Source organism: Cajanus cajan, chromosome 7 (genome assembly GCF_000230855.2).
Source record: "Cajanus cajan strain Asha chromosome 7, NIPB_CcT2T_4, whole genome shotgun sequence".
NCBI lineage: Eukaryota > Viridiplantae > Streptophyta > Magnoliopsida > Fabales > Fabaceae > Cajanus > Cajanus cajan.
The window spans coordinates 34,955,903-34,975,262 of record NC_138523.1 but is presented as its reverse complement, the minus strand read 5'-3'; the positions used below and the strand labels follow the sequence as shown (position 1 = coordinate 34,975,262).

At 35.0% G+C, this 19,360-nt stretch overlaps 3 protein-coding genes across 3 annotated transcripts; all 3 read left to right on the top strand.

The window, feature by feature from the left end:
- Positions 1-1,287: 1,287 nt before the first annotated feature.
- Positions 1,288-5,203, top strand: LOC109792748 (zinc finger protein). The gene is made up of 5 exons (XM_020352178.3): positions 1,288-1,351; positions 2,180-2,323; positions 2,981-3,068; positions 4,692-4,758; positions 4,847-5,203. The coding sequence occupies exons 2-5, from the start codon at positions 2,215-2,217 to the stop codon at positions 4,892-4,894; spliced, it is 312 nt and encodes a 103-aa protein (XP_020207767.1). The 5' UTR covers positions 1,288-1,351; positions 2,180-2,214; the 3' UTR covers positions 4,895-5,203.
- Positions 5,204-6,518: 1,315 nt separating this feature from the next.
- On the top strand, positions 6,519-9,139 carry LOC109792749 (pentatricopeptide repeat-containing protein At2g22410, mitochondrial). Its single transcript, XM_020352179.3, has one exon. The coding sequence runs from the start codon at positions 7,187-7,189 to the stop codon at positions 9,092-9,094; it is 1,908 nt and encodes a 635-aa protein (XP_020207768.1). The 5' UTR covers positions 6,519-7,186; the 3' UTR covers positions 9,095-9,139.
- Positions 9,140-16,104: 6,965 nt separating this feature from the next.
- PDE191 (Mitochondrial transcription termination factor family protein) lies at positions 16,105-17,582 on the top strand. The gene is made up of 2 exons (XM_020352177.3): positions 16,105-16,261; positions 16,423-17,582. The coding sequence occupies exons 1-2, from the start codon at positions 16,136-16,138 to the stop codon at positions 17,434-17,436; spliced, it is 1,140 nt and encodes a 379-aa protein (XP_020207766.2). The 5' UTR covers positions 16,105-16,135; the 3' UTR covers positions 17,437-17,582.
- The last annotated feature ends 1,778 nt before the right edge of the window (positions 17,583-19,360 follow it).

The following is a 19,360-nucleotide window of genomic DNA, read 5'->3' as shown; positions in this document are numbered from 1 at the left end:
CGGCCCGCTGGAGAACAACCTCTGCCCAGCATGTGAACGGCCTCCACCCCGCACCAGAACCCTCTGGCGGAACCACCCGTTCGCCACCCCTCCGCCCCCCGTGGAGGAGCGGTGTCTAGTGAAGGAGGTGGCGCTGGTGGTGCCGGAGACCGACGACCCTTCATTTCCGGTGATGACTTTCCGGGCATGGTTTCTGGCAATAGCCTCGTGCGTGCTTCTCATCTTCCTGAACACGTTCTTCACCTTCAGGACGCAACCTCTCACCATCTCCGCCATTCTCATGCAAATCGCGGTTCTTCCCATAGGGAGGTTCATGGCCGCGACTCTTCCCACTAGAGAGTACGCTTTTATTATGTAATTTTTTTTATTATTGAAATATGAGTTGTAAAAAAATTGAGGTATCAAAAAGTGTAATATGAGTTGTAAAAAAGTTGAGGTGCTTATAAGCAATTTCCATTGGAGCAAAAGTTATAAAAATATAGTATGAGTTGCTTATAAGTGACGTGGCACAGTGGGACCCATTTAAAGTGGTTGGGAGTTGCTTATAAGCAACTCCCATTGTAGATGCTCTAATATATGCAACTTAAATAACTTTTATAGTATATTATTAATTTTAAATTATATATTTAATAATATAATATCTATGTAGATATTACATATGTTATTTTGTGATATCAATTACAAGCATATTATATATGTACATATTATTTATATTTTTAATTTGTATTAATATATAGTTTAACATGTAATTTTTTTAATGTATTTTTTTACAAAATAAAAATAAAAATAATTTTAAATAAGATATAAAAATTGAAATTTAAAATAAGATATGAATTTATTAAAATTTATAAGTATAAAATATATCTAACATAAATATTTTTTTAAAAAATAATAAAAAATGAGTCATGCGGTTCAACTAGTGACCTACTGGTTCAATCTTTAACCCACTGATCCAGTACTTTAACCGGTTTTTAAAACTATGGTTAGAAGCATGAAGACCTAAGTTCAATTCTCATTGCAACTATATTTGTAATCTTTCCTATCTTAAAAAAAAAAAAACTAAAATATTAATTATATATTAAAACTTAAAAGAAATAAATAAAATGGAACTCTACTTGTAAACAAAATTGAAAGAAACCACCCTAGTTTCAGTCCAATTTTCTCAATTTAATTTCCTCTTCTCACTGGAGTTCTAGAATCTTCGGAAGGACCTTTCTTTCATCTTTGGCAAATATCAATCGCTGTAAAGTTTTGAAGACCAAATCGCCCTTTGAGCATTGAATCCCGTTGGTAAGCATTTTTTCTTCTTCTTTTAAGGCACTTACGCTTAAGCTTAGTTCTTCAATTGGCTGTAAGTATTTTATTGTATTATTATTAAATTTGTGCGTGGCATTACCCTAATAGAGAATATAGAGACTGAATTCAATTTCATTTTACTAAATATCAGTGTGTGCTTACTGAAAACTGCAGGAGATTGCTTGCAACCAAAAATTGAAGCAATGAATCAATGGTTTTGTGTTATTTAATTTTAATGAATAGGTTTCGTGGGGGGGGGGGGGGTTATTTTGTGTTGGTACGTGGCATTTGTGCAAATATGGATTGAAAATTGAAAATTGTGAAAGCAAAGGGGAAGTGCTGCAATCTGTTTCTTTATTCCTTTTTTACGGTGTGCATGTTGTGAGTGTGGATCAGTCAACCCTATGTGCTTTATAACCAAAATATAGAGATTTAAGCATGGTTGTTTACCAGTGATGCATTGTTCCGGAAAGTGTTTTATCTTCTCCTTTGGTTTTGGTTATGCTTTTTACCTTTGAGGGAATTGGTGCTTTCTATGAACCCTATACAGTCGAAGCAAAACTTTGGTCAATTTTCTAGGATTTGCCTCCTTGGGAAAGTGATTTATTTTTTCCCTATTGGTGGTTATTTTTAGTGCCTGAAAAGTTAAAAACAGAGAAATTTAAAATTAAAATTTGAAAAACTTAGTCTTAGTTTTGAATATGGAATATAGAAGCCATTTCTTTTTAAAATTTTGTTGTGTCCAATTGGCATTCATTTTCAGTACACAAGACCTAATTGCCTTGCATTTTCAATTGCTTAAAATCAAAACTCTCTTGATTAGTATTGAATGGATATTCTCTAATAGAATGCCTTCTGCCTATATCATTTGCATGTGGATTAGTAGTTCAGAAGGCATGGTTGACCGTAGCCTATAAAATGGATTTCAATGACAGCAGTTCAAATGCCTGGCAGAAGAACTCTTCAGAGGGTTCACATGTTGCCATCAAAGAGAGTTCTACGGAGAAAGATGTCTTTGTAAACCATGGTATGTGCTTCTGTTACATTTTTTCTTTCTTTCAAATATAGTAGCGAAAAGAAGAGCTGACATGTGTTAACATGCAAAATCTCTCGTGTGGTATCAATTATTCAAGTGTTTTGTAAGTGTATATATAATGCTGATTTTCTAAGAAATACTCATAACTAGTATTGAAATATTGATCTTAGAAAGCTTGTTTACAAGACTTGCATATTATTTTTTAACTTTAAATTAATATATTTGGCATATCTTGAATGTTTTATTGGAAGAATTTTAAAAAGTCCCTAAATGCTGTCTTGTTTACCCAGTTTCTTGTGAATGTTATACTTTCTTAGCATGATATTACTTGTTTGAGGTAAACGTGAAAATTGATTTAGTTACATAATTGCTTGTGTATTTTTATCAATCACTATGGTGTAGGATTCAAATTTACAAACTAAGAAATATGCATGCAAAATATCTATATAATTGATTTAGATAGATGTCACCAAATATCTCGGGAACCTGTTTGACAAAATATTTCAGGTCCTAATTTATGTTGTTCTTGAATGTTAATGTTACTTTTGAGAATTTTTTTACTGATTGATTTCTTCGAGCATCAAATGTTTTTCACTCTAGTGGCCCTATTGTTAGAAGATCTCAAGTAGATTTTATGTTCTTTTGCAGCTGAGATAGCTTGGCAGCAAATGAGGAAAGAATGGGTTGGTAATCGGTCTAAAAAGCGGGAGAGACCACCTAAAGATTCAATTTTGAGGTATAAGCCTACTTCTGATTTCATATTGTTGGTATAGTTGGGATGAAAAATGGAGGAGGATGCTTAGTTAAATGGTACAATATTAAACTTTTTAATGATTTAATTGGGATCCACAGTATAAAGACTTCTACAGAATCTACACTATAAACCATGTGGTGCCACCTGACTCGTTTTAAAACAGTTTGAAAATATTTACTGATAGTTAAATGTTAGAGTTAACCCAATGATATGACACTATTTTGTTTACTGATATTAGATTGGTTTGCTACACTGAGTTTCTCAGTGTCTAGCTAAATTTAAATTTTGAAGATTGAATCATACATGTTACACTATTGACATCACTGAATTTCTTGGTTGAAAGGAAATGTGTACAACGGGTGGAAGGAGGGTGGAGGGCGACTGCTTTTTTTTTTTTTTTTTTTTAATTGGATTTGAGAAGGGTAGAGCTTAGTTTTTTTTCCCTCTTGTTTAAAGTTTTCCAATAAATAATGAGATAGAAAAGAATGTTTAATTGAAGTTGTTAACAACTTCATCTTCATTAGAACCCCATTTCTTGTAAACGTGTAAGATTATTCCATCAGCTTGGGCAACCGTGCACTAAGAAAATTTGATCCAAAAAATGCTTAAGGTCAGAAGTAAAAATACCGAGAAATTTGTTGTTGAATAAAATAATAGATTAATTATATGAAGTGCAAATGGAGTGGGTCACAAAGACATTATCATGGATTTGCTTGCCAGCAATTGATTGTGTTAGTGCCCTCCTGAAATAGACAGCTCTTATTAAGTTGTTTACTGAATATCTATTTTGATTACAAAGTTACAAAATTCAATAAAATCATAACATATTTCAGTATCCCTGTTAGTCTGTGGTTACCCACGCTGACAAAAGCTTCGTTTATTCAATTTGTTCTCTATCTAGTTTATAATCGGTTCTTTCGAACTGCTAAGGTTTACCATATGAACTTATTAATTTATTTTTATTTCATTTACAAAAATAACGAGTAATGATCCATTGCAAATTGAATCCTCAATTGGATGAATGGGGAAATAAGTTAACCATAGCTCTATGGACAAGGAATAAGCATTTTCACGTGCTAGATGTTGAGCTTTTGAACCCATAATGGGTAGATAACTAATTATTGTGAGTTGTGGGAAGACTGGCAACCACCTCCATTACTTTGTTGAATGTCAACATGTAACAGAAATATAGACACCAAGTAGATAAAACAAATGTCTAGAAGTTTTGCAGCAAATTTCTTGGTTTGTGATTTTATTACATGTTTTCACAAATGAAACTGAAGTCCTTTTACCATTTCTCTGTATATGCACAACACATGAATATATTGTCATCAACTGTGAATATTAAGAGTGAAACTTTTATAAACTATATATACATGTGTAATGCATATTTCATTTCATTAAATGTAACCAATAATCCGTTGGTCTTGTGGCCAATGGTATCAGCTTCTTCTTTTTATACAGCGGTGGTCCTAAAATGCACCTTTGTAGTTTCGGCCTTGTAATGTATCCTCGTATGGTTTTTCTGTATGCATCCTAATAGTGTTCGTGAAACCCTATATATCCATGTTAAGTTTGTCAACAATAACTAAACATCTTTTGCAGCTTGACAACAAATTATGAGGACCTGCTTTTATCTACAGAACCTTTTCAACAACGAATACCATTAACTGTAAGTTCCTTATGATACACAGGCTTTGTTACCGAATTTGGGGATAACATATATGAGAAAAATTGAATGATGGGTTATGCTCATGCAGGAGATGGTGGAATTTTTTGTGAAATTATGGCATGAGGAAGGTCTCTGATTAGATGACATATAATTCTATTGTAAGCTTTGGTAAGAATCTTGCACAGTTTTGTTTGTGCCGATTGTTGTTGAGGCAAACTCGTTTGGTGGACAATCCATTACCATTAGGATTGATTAAATCAAGTAAAGTTGATTCTCCTGGTAACAAAAAATAGCTTCATTGCAATTTAAATTTGAAATGACTTAAGATTTGGTAATCATATTGTGGCTGTTGCTGCTGCTAAGAATTCGTCCTTCTAATGAAAAACTTTGTCGAACGGATTCTTAATGTTATTTTGTGGACAATCTAAACGTGTTGATTCTCTCACGTTCACTAGTTGTTTGAAAAAGAGGTTTTCAAATTATACAAATGGTTTGATAGTTATGATTAACCACTAGACACTAGTCATGTAAAAATGGTGGTAAAGATGCGTTTGGAGAGAAACCAGGAGGTTATACTCCTAAATCGTTTTAAAACATGTTTTTGTAAGATATTTTTACGATTTACACCTGCACTTCTACTTAAGTGAGTCAAATCTTTTGATGAATAGATTCAATAGTGTAGAGTTTCTTGATTATGCTTATTGTTTCTATTACGGGGATTCATTTTGTTGCTTTTGTTTTGTATTGTTTTTGTTGCTTTTATTTCGTATTGTTTGAGAGAAATAGATTGGGAGTTGATTTGATAAAATAACAGGAAATTGGGATATACACGTAGAAAAAAGGCTTGATGATTATGACTTAGGATGATCTTGAGTGTGTTTGGCAACTTATTTTAGTAGCTTGTATTATTTTTAAGCAAAATAATCCTTATTTTAGTAGTATGGATTATTATTATTTTAAATCAATTCTTATATATTAAACATAAATGTATTTAATTATTATGTGAGAACTTTATTAAAGATATATATTTTTTTTTCATTAAGAAATTTTTTAAGAATTTATTTAATTTTTGTTTATCTAATTTAGTTTTTAATTATTATAATTATTGTGAATTAAATTTTAATATTTTAAAATAAATTATCGATAAGTAAAAGTAATATTATTATAATATGAATTGTTTATCATTAATCTAAATATAATTTATATATTTAAAAATATCTATTTATATAAATTTTAAATATAATTTATATATTTAAATATAATATTTGTTTATATATAATAAACATTTATCTTGTATATTATACTTACTAAAATATTAGTTTTGTATTAAATAACATTTTAGCTTTTCATTTTCTAAATGAATATTTTTTTATCGTTATTTCATTTTTTAATAGTATCTTGTTTATTCATTTATTTTCAGAAATCTAATCTCCACTCACATTTCATGCCACCATAGTAGACCAAAAAAACAATTATGTCTAATATGGTTTAGTATAATTTATGGAAAACTATGCTTTAAGTATTTAATTCCAAGTCTCTCGGTATGAAAAACATCTATTAAAAGATGAATTTTTGCTTTTTGAGAAATTTATATTTGAATATGGGCTGGAAGATATTTAAGCAATGAAATAAAAAAAATTAAAAAAATGTTTTATTTTTAAAGAATAAAATATTATTAATTAAATTTAAAATTAAAGGTGTTTATTCAAAATTGATTTTTAAAATAGCAAATTTTTAATCAAGTTTATTTCTTTTAAAAGCTGATTTTTTTAAAATAGTTCAGATAAACACATTAAAAATATAGAAAATTATTTATTTTATTAAAAGATATTTTTAAAGTAAAAAGTTATAATAAAAAATTAAATCCTATATATTAAACCATTCTATGTAAAAATATTTTTAGGAGTCATTTTTCAATGAAAGAATTTTTAAGATTTTTTTAATTAATTTAATTTTTATTTATTTATCATATGTAGTTATGAATTAAAATTTTAATATTTTAAAAATAAATTATCAATAATTAAACTTAATTATATGTTATAATATAAATTATTTTTTAAATAAAAAATATAATTTATATATTTAAAATATATATTCATATAAATTTTAAATATATAAATATATTTAAATATGATATTTATTTATATGTATAGTTTATTATAAAATTTATTTATATATGATAAATATTCAGTGTATGAAATGTATAAAATAAAATACTAATTATTATAATATAAAATAAAAAGTTTACATGTTAGCACTTAGTAATCACTAATCAGTAGTATTACACAACAAGTAATAACTGGTGTTTTCTTTTCACTTTGCACCATTTCTATTTTCTGTAATGAAGATTCATCTGTTGAGTAGCAAAGGCAAAGCATGCAGTTACGATAAGACGAAGAAGCATGTACATTATTAGGAAGAACAAGAAATGGATGTGTTGAAAGCAGTGTTAGCATCATGCAAAACCATTCACCAAGCCCTTCAAATCCACGCCCACGTGGTGGTCTCAGGCCGCCACGACGACCCATTCCTCATAACCACCCTCATCTCCCTCCTCGCCACCGCCTCCTCCGCCGGCCTCCGCCACTCCCACCGTCTCTTCTCCCAAGTCCCCAACCCCGACCTCTTCCTCTTCAACGCTATGATCAGAGCCTTCTCTCTCTCCCACACTCCCCACTGCGCTCTCTCTCTCTACAAATCAATGCTCTCCGCTTCCCCACCCATCTCCCCCAACGCCTTCACCTTCCCCTTTCTCCTCAAGTCCTGCGCCACCTCGTCCACCCCCAAACACGCCCTTCAGCTCCAAACGCACGTTTTGAAAAGTGGGTTTGCCTCGGATGTCTTCGTTGTCAACGCTCTCCTGCATTTGCACTTCGTTTTTCGGGATGCCCTTAGTGCGGCCAAGGTGTTCGACGAAAGTCCCGTTAGAGACTGCGTTTCTTATAACACGATGATTCGTGGGTTTGCACGTGTGGGTCGTGCGGGTTGTTCAATGAGGGTTTTTGGGGAGATGAGAGGGCTTTGTGTTGAGCCTGACGAGTATACCCTTGTGGCCTTGTTGTCTGCGTGTTCCTTGCTTCAGGATCATGGGACTGGGAGAGTGGTGCATGGGTTGTTGTATCGGAAATTGGGTTGCTTTGGTGGCAATGGGTTGTTGGTGAATGCGCTTGTTGATATGTACGCGAAATGTGGGTGCTTGGAGGTGGCTGAGAGGGTTGTGAGTGGGAATGGGAAGAGTGGCATTGCGGCTTGGACTTCTTTGGTGAGTGCATATGCTTTGCGTGGGGATGTTGAGGTTGCTAGGAGGTTGTTTGATCAAATGGGTGAGAGAGATGTGGTTTCTTTGACGGCTATGATTAGTGGATATTGTCATGCTGGGTGTTTTCAGGAAGCATTGGAACTGTTTGAGCAGTTGGAGGGTTTGGGGATGGAACCGGACGAGGTAGCTGTGGTTGCGGCTCTTTCGGCGTGTGCGGGGCTGGGTGCCCTTGAGTTGGGAAGAAGGATTCACCATAAGTATGGTGGTGAGAGTTGGCAGTGTGGTCATCATAGGGGATTCACTTGTGCTGTTGTGGACATGTATGCCAAATGTGGAAACATTGACACTGCTTTGGATGTGTTCTATAAAACAAGTGATGATATGAAAACTACTTTTCTCTATAACTCCATCATGTCTGGCCTTGCTCATCATGGCCGTGGTGAGCATGCTATGGCTTTGTTTGAAGAAATGAGGTTGCTAGGATTAGTGCCGGATGGGGTCACATTCGTATCACTTTTATGTGCTTGTGGGCACAGTGGTTTGGTTGATGATGGCAAGAGGCTGTTTGAGTCCATGTTGAGTGTTTACGATGTGAGTCCTCAAATGGAGCATTATGGCTGCATTGTTGATCTTCTTGGTAGGGCTGGACGTTTGAATGAAGCATATTGTTTGATTCAGAATATGCCGTTCAAGGCCAATGCTGTGATATGGAGAGCACTGTTGAGTGCTTGCAAAGTACATGGAGATGTGGAATTGGCTAGACTTGCCAGCCAACAGCTTCTTGAGATGGAGCATGATCATGGGGCTCGTTGTGTGATGCTATCTAATATGCTAACTCTCATGGATAAGCATGATGAAGCTGAATGTGTGAGAAGGGCAATTGATGATGTTGGCATACAGAAGCCACCTGGTTGGAGTTATGTGGAAATGAATGGAGCTCTTCACAAATTTCTGGCAGGTGACAAGTCTCGCCCGGAGGCCAAAGCTATTGAGCTGATGCTCAAGGACATTTATATGGGACTCAAATCTATTGGGCATGTTATCAGTGCATCAAAAATCGTGTTTGATGTAGATTGAGAATGTGTTTAGCTAAAGAGTTCAATTAATTCTTTATTCATTAAATTTATCTAAAGAGATCTTATATCATAGGCTTAATTGTGAAATTTGGTGAAATAAGTAAAAAAAAATGGGTTTATTTTGACAAGTTTTTGTAAATGCTCTAATTTGGGTTGAGAGCTTCTCGTCTTGACCAAATTCGGTTGTTATAGACTAAATCGAGCTCTCAATGCCTCTCATAAACCTATTTACCAAATGTAAGATCATTACAAGGATCTCTCCAAGATATTGATCTTTGACAATTTTGATGATTAATCCAAAATTAAAATAGATATTGATGTGAACTTTGATATTATAAATTTGAATTTCATTCTTAAAAAATTATGCAACCATAAGTGTCGTGTTTCATGAGTTATAAGCTTCTATATCAAATTAAATAATTTTTCTTCTTTAGTCAATTATCTAAATAAATGAGATTCTTAATTTCCTTAATTATTTTAATTTGTATTTAATTTTCTTCAACCATCATTTAGTACGATAAAATATTTATAAATCATTCCAATCATATTTTAAGTAAATTTGAAATTTAAAAGTTTAATTTCATAGATCCATTGGAGACATTACGAATCCAAGGCTTCTACTTATACAGTTTTTATATTGTATTATATTTTATTTAAGTTACACCTTTACAAACTTGCCAGAGTATGGTTCAAAGTGGAGCTCTATTCAACTAATCAGGATTCTAGTTGGACATAAAGTTGATCTGGCAGTCTTGTGCATTAATATACATGACTCAAGGAAATGAATCAGTAACTAGTGTGAATATTTTCCCCAATGAAATGTTTGAAAACTAAATAGTGAAAAATGTGGCTCTGAGCTTGTCCGCGTTGTGCATTAAGGTATGAAACAGTATTCAAATTCTGTCTTCATATGTTTCTCCTCTGTCATAATTTACACTGTTACAGAATTCATGACTTGAAGTGAAGTAACTTGAATTCTATCCTAGAAACCAGATTAGATGAAAATTGACATCTCAACTCTGAGTCCATCACTCCTTTTTGCGTATAATATTGAGATGACACATGCATGTATAGTCAAAGGAACTTGAACCTGTCGTTAACAATAGTTTTACTGAAATTGCTCCTGTTTGCATAAATTCTTCATTTAACACTTATAAAAGAGAGGAAAATAAAATAAATTGAGTTTTTTTGATAAGTTAAAATCAAAAGTGTTGGGAAATGACATCATAATTTCCCTTCTCTGTTAACTCAAAATGGGCACTGAGCGGAAACGTAAAAATTATCACACCAGAAATTTTAGCGTGGAAAACCTTTCTCAAGGAAAAACCACGGGACCAGTAGGCCACTTAATCTTCCATTATAAAATAATGGGAATACAAAATACAATGATATTGTATCCTCAATTTGTGGATAACACTCACAAATTGGCTCACTATTTTTCTCTCTTAGAAAAACTCTCTCTAAGGCTTTCTCTCTATTTCTTCTATGAGTGGAAATGCTTCACTCTTGGATGATTAAGCCTCCTCTCAAGCCTCCTATATATAGGCTTCAAGAATGCATCATGGCCATTGGATATATGTGGCTAGAAAACACCACAACCATTGATTTGATACTTGGTCATTATTAAGCCACACCTACCACACCTACCTCACCTACCACACTTATCACACCTACCACAATATTTTTCTTTGGCTGGACCCATCAATTCTCCCCCTCCAGTCATAAAAAGGGATTATCCTTGGATTAGTTTAGGGTTGATGCTAAGCCTGCAACTTCTTTACAGACTTCTATCTTCTCTTTTGGTAGAGATTTTGTCATCATATCAGCCCCGTTGTCTTTGGTGTGTATTTTCTCAATCTTGAGCATTTTACTTTCTAACACATCACGGATCCAGTGATACCTTACATCGATGTGTTTCGACCTTGAATGAAATGTCGAGTTTTTGCTGAGGTGTATGGCGCTCTGACTGTCGCAGTAGAGAACATAGCTTTCTTGATCTTGTCCTAATTCTTGTAGGAATTTCTTCATCCACAGGATCTCCTTACAACCTTCAGTGATTGCAATAAACTCTGCTTCTGTGGTGCTTAAGGCAATGCACTTTTGTAGTCGTGATTGCCAAGAAATAGCTCCCCCTGCAAAAGTAATCAAGTATCCTGATGTTGACTTTCTTGAATCTACATCTCCAGCCATATCTGCATCTGAATATCCAGTGAGCATTAAATTTCCATTGCCAAAACACAAACAACTGTTGGCAGTTCCTTTCAGATACCGTAGTATCCATTTCACAGCATTCCAATGCTCCTTTCCTGGATTTGATAGAAATCTGCTCACAACTCCTACAGCATAAGCAATATCTGGTCTTGTACAGACCATTGCATACATAAGGCTACCTACTGCAGAGGAATAGGGAACCTTGCTCATTTCTTCTTTTTCTTCATTCACTGGGCATTGCTTCTTACTCAATTTGAGATGACCAGGTAATGGAACATGCACAGATTTGGCGTTATGCATATTAAACCTTTCAAGAACTTTCTTGATATAGTCTTCTTGTGACATCCACAACATTCTTTTGGAACGATCTCTAATTATCTTCATTCCAAGAATTTTCTTCACTGAGCCCAGATCTTTCATGGCAAAGGACTTGCTTAATGCCTTCTTGAGAGCAGCTATTTTTGTTTTATCCTTTCCAACAATTAGCATATCATCAACATACAACAATAGTATGATGGACTCACCATTCTCATAATTCTTCACAAACACACACTGGTCTGCGGAGGTCTTTTTGAAATTATGTTGGGCCATAAAAAGATCAAACTTCTTGTACCATTGCCTTGGAGCTTGCTTCAGACCATAGAGGCTCTTCTTCAGGCGACACACAAGATGTTCTTTGCCTGGTTCTGCAAAGCCTTCAGGTTGCTCCATATAGATTTCTTCCTCTAATTCTCCATGTAAGAATGCAGTTTTGACATCGAGTTGTTCTATCTCCAAGTCTAGCTTCGCAGCTAGGCCGAGAATTGCTCTGATGGATGTCATCTTCACTACTGGTGAGAAGATTTCTTCAAAATCTATTCCCTTTTTCTGGTTGCACCCCTTAACAACAATCCTTGCTTTGTATCGGGGTTTTGTGTTGTTCTCTTCAGTCTTGAGCTTGAACACCCACTTGTTTTTCAATGCTTTTCTTCCTTGTGGCAACTCCACTAGTTCATAAGTTTCATTCTCCTTCAGGGACTGCAATTCTTCTTCCATTGCTTGCAACCATTTTTCTTTATCATTCATCTCAATGGCTTCTATAAAGCTTTGAGGTTCTCCTTCATCAGTAAGATTAACATAATCATCTGAGAAATACCTTTTTGACGGTTGTCTGACTCTCATTGATCTTCTAACTTCAGGTTCTTGTTCTTCCTGATTAGTCTCCATTTGTTCTTCTTGCATTGTCTGACTTTGTTCTGACTCAGGCTGTTCTGTCTGATTAGGTTCATCAATTCTTTGAGAAATCTCTCCCCCTGAATTGTTTATCACTATGGGGCTTGAATCTTGAACCTTCTTTTGCTTTGGCTTCTCAGGTTTCTTGATATCTTGGATCGTTTGATCCTCAAAGAATATCACATCTCTGCTTCGAACAATCTTCTTGTTTACAGGATCCCACAATCTAAAGCCAAGTTCATCTTTTGGTGAACGAAGGTATATACACTCCTTCACTTTAGCATCTAACTTTGCTCTTTCATCCTTAGGAATATGGACAAAAGCCCTGCATCCAAAAACTTTCAGGTGACCATAGTAGGCTTTCTTTCCAGACCATACTTCTTCTGGTATCTCTCCATTTAACGGTCTTGAAGGTGACAAATTAATCAAATCAGCTGCAGTTAATACTGCCTCTCCCCAGAATGACTTGGGAATTTTAGCATGAGAAAGCATACTTCTGACTTTCTCTGCAATCGTTCTGTTCATCCTTTCAGCTACTCCATTCATCTGAGGAGTCTTGGGAGGTACTTTCTCATGTCTGATCCCATGAGTCTTACAATAATACTCGAATGGACCTAAGTACTCTCCACCATTATCTGTTCTTATACATTTCAACTTTCTTCCAGTTGCACGTTCAACTAAAGCATGAAACTCCTTGAAAGCTTGAAGAACTTGATCTTTTGTCTTTAATGGATACACCCACACTTTTCTGGAGTGATCATCAATGAAGGTAACAAAATATTGAGCACCGCCAATGGATCTTTCAGATGTAGAGCAGACATCTGAGTGAACAAGATCCAGTATATGCTTTCTTCTTCTTGCATCATCTGGTCTTCTAAAAGATACTCTATGTTGTTTGCCTGCTAGGCAGTCTTCACAGGATTCAAGTGGCTGCCCTTTAATATTTGGAAGATGATCTTTTGCGAGAATCTCCAAGCCCTTCTCACTCATATGGCCTAACCGTCTGTGCCATAATTCTTTGGATGCATCTTGAGCAACATTCATATCTCCCTTACATATCTTTCCCTGCATAGTGTACAAGGAGCCTTCCTTCTTGCCACGAGCAACAATCATGCTTCCTCGACTAAGTTTCCATCTGTCGGCACTAAATTGATTTATCATCCCAGCTTCGTCTAGCTTACTTACTGAGATAAGGTTCAATCGCATGTCTGGAACATGTCTTACCTCCTTCAGCATAAGCTTGTTTCCATTTTCAGTCATTAGGGCTATTTCACCAATGCCAACAATTTTACTTGTTACATGATTTCCCATTTTCACCATACCAAAATCTCCTTTTTGATATGATGAGAAGAATTCTTCATGAGGTGTGACGTGAAAAGATGCTCCTGAGTCAATTATCCAAATGCATTCATCAAATGCAATATTCAGATAATTTTCTTCTCCGACAAGAAATACATCATCTGAGGTTATTGCAGTAGTAGTTCCATCTTCCTTCTTCTTTCTTGGGTCGATTTGGTCAGGATGGACTGTTCCAGCCTGTTGGTCTCTCTTCAAGAATCTGCACTCAGACTTCCTATGGCCTGGTTTCCCACAATAATAGCAACATATTCTTGTACGAGATTTGGATCTACCTTGTGATTTTCCACGTCCTCCTTTTTCACGATTCTTGCTCCTCCCTCTATTGTCAATGACATTGGTTTCAAACTGACTGTTTAAGCCTCTTTCTCTTCGTCTTGATTCTTCATTCAGCAAACTGTCTGTTACAGAATCTAGACTGAGCTTTCCTTCTGGAGCAGAATTGCTGAGAGTGATAATTAAAGTGTCCCAGCTTTCAGGTAGAGAACTGAAGAGCATAAGAGTTTGCACCTCATCATCTATGTTTATTTCTGCTTTCTTCAGTTGATTCACAAGACCTTTGAAGGTATTCAGATGTTCGATCATGTTCTGACCGTCCATGTACTCCAACTTTGCAAGTCGTCTGTAAAGGTGGGCTTTGTTCCTAGGTGTCTTCTTTTGAATCAAAGATTCAAGTTTTGTCCACAACTCATACGCATTGGTATAAGTTGATACATGCTCGAACAAACTTCGATCAATATATTTTCTGATCACAGCTACAGCTTTCCGATTCAGGATCTCCCAGTCTTTATCAGTCTTCCCCTCTGGCTTACTTTGCTGGGTGATTGGCTCATACAAATCCTTGCAATATAAATGGTCTTCCATCATCGGCTTCCAATATGAGAAATTATCAGCAGTTAGCTTGAACATATCTCCATCATGAGTGGTGGTACTCTCCATCTTGAATTATACAGGCTGAATAGTGTCCAACCACAAGAATAATCTTTTCTGATGTGGAAGATCAGATAAAACTGCAACCACAGAGCATACTAAGAATTTTCTTATGAGAATGACACCTTAGTCTTCAAGAGCTCTGAGAGCTCTGATACCACTGTTGGGAAATGACATCATAATTTCCCTTCTCTGTTAACTCAAAATGGGCACTGAGCGGAAACGTAAAAATTATCACACCAGAAATTTTAGCGTGGAAAACCTTTCTCAAGGAAAAACCACGGGACCAGTAGGCCACTTAATCTTCCATTATAAAATAATGGGAATACAAAATACAATGATATTGTATCCTCAATTTGTGGATAACACTCACAAATTGGCTCACTATTTTTCTCTCTTAGAAAAACTCTCTCTAAGGCTTTCTCTCTATTTCTTCTATGAGTGGAAATGCTTCACTCTTGGATGATTAAGCCTCCTCTCAAGCCTCCTATATATAGGCTTCAAGAATGCATCATGGCCATTGGATATATGTGGCTAGAAAACACCACAACCATTGATTTGATACTTGGTCATTATTAAGCCACACCTACCACACCTACCTCACCTACCACACTTATCACACCTACCACAATATTTTTCTTTGGCTGGACCCATCAAAAAGTTCCACCGGGGTAACATCTACTTCATATGGGAAACAAAAAGCATCGATGGGGTGACGAAATCAATTCACAAATTTGAAATCAAAGTCAAGTTTTCATTCAGAGTTCTATTTTGTAAAATAAATCCCGTAGAAGAGAATTATGGTCAACGCTTGTCTCCATGTAGAGTTTAAACTGTGATTCAAATATTTATGTTATTTACAAAAATCTCAGTTGATATTTTCAGCTATGGTTACCCATTAAGCACTATGCAATTTTTGTAATGAATAATCACGTTGAGAAAGACAAGAAAATAAATAGCTTGTAGATTGCTAATATTGGGAAAAGAAAAATAAAACAAAGTACTTTCTCAAAGATCAATGTTTCTTCTACCCGGTGAACAATGCTCCAAAGCTCATGCAGCTACAGAAAAATCTTCAATTTTCCTGTTAGATACAATTTTTTTTTCAATTAAATATGCTGTTAATTTGATTATTTATTTATTCTCACAACAAGAACAAGAACAAGAACAAAAATAACAATAAGTCATTCGAGACACGACAGTGGTTAAAACTAAGGTCCATGAAGACAGTGAACTCAACTTAGTTTTGCCACATTAAGAAAACTAATATACAATGTGAAGAAACTGGTACACGTGTCAAAATCTGGAACATTGCATTAATCAAACGGTGCAAATGTTCCCCTCAACTTCATCTTTCAGTCATAACACAACGCACACTCACTATGTCACTCCTACGCTACGCTCATCCTCACTGTGCTTCCAAATTCCGTTCAACACTGGGCACAACGGCAACCGTTGGGTAACTGTTGCTAAAACCCATTTCTTAATTTACCCATTTCATTTCTCTTTATTGCTTTTAAAAAAAATTCATTTTTCCTTTCAATTCTACTAAGCTTCACGGTACCCTTCATGTTTGCATATGAAAGCTAATTTAGTTGTTCTTAAAAATTTGATTTTTAGGGTAATATGGAAGTCACTAGCAGCCACAACAGCAGCAGCATGATGTGGTTTTTCAAAGATAGGGGTTTTGATGACAACACTGCACAAGGAATGTTCCGAAGGTGCAGGCGCCTTGAGAGTGTGCATGAGGAGAGAGCAAGTGAGAATTGGGAGTATTTGAGAAGCATAGGCATTCAAGAAAGGAAACTTCCCTCAATTGTTTCAAAATGCCCCAAAATTCTTGCTTTGGATCTCTATGACAAGATTGTGCCCACAGTTGAGTGTCTCAAAACCCTAGAAACAAAGCCCCATGAGGTTGCTTCTGCAATTGCCAAGTTCCCTCACATTCTCTCAAACAGTGTGGAAGAGAAGCTTTGTCCCCTTTTGGCATTTTTTCAGGCTTTGGGCATCCCTGAAAAGCAAATTGGGAAAATGATACTCTTCAACCCTAGGCTTATCAGCTACAGCATTGAAACTAAGCTGGCAGAATTTGTGGACTTTCTAGCTAGCCTTGGTCTCAGTAAGGATGGAATGATTGGAAAAATTATAGTTAAGGACCCTTGCATTATGGGTTATAGTGTTGACAAACGCCTTCGCCCTACTTCGCAGTTTCTCAAGTCAATAGGTTTGAGTGAAATGGATCTTCAAGCAGTGGCTGTGAACTTCCCAGCAATCTTGAGTAGGGATGTGAACAAGGTTTTGGTGCCGAATTACGCGTATCTGAAGAACAGAGGATTTCAAGACAGACAAATAGTTGCTTTGGTGGTTGGTTTTCCTCCTATCCTGATCAAGAGCATCCAGAATTCGTTGGAGCCGCGGATCAATTTTTTAGTGGATGTAATGGGGAGGCAAGTTGATGAAGTCATTGATTATCCTTGCTTCTTTCGGCATGGCCTGAAGAGAAGAGTAGAACCGCGGTACAAGCTTTTGAAGGAGAGGAATTTAAGTTGTAGCTTGAGTGAAATGTTGGATTGTAATAGGAAGAAGTTCTTCATCAAGTTTGGCTTGTTAGAAGGACATGTCTTGAGTAACTAGATTTCATTCATTCCTATTTAATTTTATTTTATTTTAATGAGTTTCATAGTTAGTTAAATAGTTTGTTAATATTTCTGTCCTCTGATGTGGAGTCCCGCAACTTTCAAAAGATTTTGTGATTCCATATATTCTGATCTTTTGTTTAAGTTCATAATCTTGTTATCTGTTGTAACAAAGATGATAGGTTATCCATTGGATCTATGAAGGTGAGTCACCAGATGAAGCAGCTTTTGTCATAGCTGCAAGGAGCCAAGGACACAAACAAGCATATATTATTGCATTGCATGAATTAAATCATAAAAGTGGAAAAAAGGTTGACAGGTTGGTAAGCTCCTTTTACCATGTTTTTGTCATAGTTATTCATATCTTCCCTATTTTCTGATGCACTCTCATAATTTCAGTGGTCAAAATTGTCGCCTCGGATGTGAGATTATATAATTTTTGTTTCATAGAGTAGCTCAGCTTCTATTGTCAACAACGTTTCATCTGGTTTCTCACTAGAACAAAATTATAATAGGCATTTCAAAGTTATGATTTACTTTTTGTTTCACATCTGCGTATATGTATTCAACTAATTTCATCGTATATGAGACCCATAAAAGAAAAAAAAAAGTACAATCACTGCTTTACTGTATTTTCTTGGATGGTATAAATTATAGTTATGAGGAATTTTTCCTTTTGCAGAATAATCTGTAAAGGGAAAGATTTTTAGAAAGTGTATGTTCTTAAATCTGGTTTTAGGATGAAAAATTGAGGAGAAGAAATTATCTGCTTAAAGCCTTTCATGTCGTGAAAATATGGCCGAATAAGGAGGATAGTAAAGGTCATAAGAATTAATATCTTAAAAAAGAAAAGCAAATAAATGTCAAAAAATTATCAACTAAAAGAAAATCATCTATAAATGTTATATATATGTTTTTATATACAGAAACGCAATTATTCCCCCCTCCCCCGGCCCCCCTCTTGATTTTATCCAATCTTAATTTGTTCCAATTTCCAAAGCAAACTAGAGCTTTATAGAGATCTCCACTTCGCAGTTGGAAGTAACCCCATTAAACTTGGAAGAAAATATGATTCAACTAGTATCGACGTTGGTTGGTTCTCTCACACAAATGCCACATATTTTTGGTAGTTAACCTCCTCTTGCAAGTCCAATGACCAAGGAAGTACTAAAGTGAATGGGAGAATTGATGCATTTTCTTCTGCTTGTTATAATTGAACTCCCACTAGGAGCAGAAAATTATGAGGTCCAACACAGAAGACCCTCTATCAGATGTATATATTCCCATGTTACTCTGCTGTATTCCCATGTTGTTACTCTGTTGCTAGTAGTTTTTTATTTATTTATAAGGAAGTATAACTCATTTCCATCATGTCAATTCTTAATTCTTATAAAGATAAAGTGGTAGGATCACATATCCAAACTAAGAATCTAACTCCATCCACAAGTGTTGAATACTTTATTGCCAGTACCTGTCTAACAGTCTAACTGGAACAACACTACCATTCATGAAAGTTTTCCTAAATTCATAATACTTGAAATTCGAATCGATCAATGTTTATATTTGTGTTCGAGAACACACTCATACGAAGAAACGAATGCATTCCCACATTATCTTTGTAATGTGTTTTTTTTCTTCTTACGAACTAGAAAAATAAAAACGCTATTGACCACTAAAAATAACAGCTAAATCTCAACAAGACTGTTCATTAAAAGTGCAATGTCTAAATTTAAATTTATTCATTTTTTTTAATTAAAAATTTTCAAACTCCTAAACTTTATCCTTTTCATAAATGGATGTTTTTAAACTTTTTACCCAATATTCTTAAATTCCACATAAAATATCAATAGCCCCTTTTGTTAGAATAGAAAAACATTACTTGATTCGATTATTTTTTTTTTAAAAAAATTTGATTCTATTAC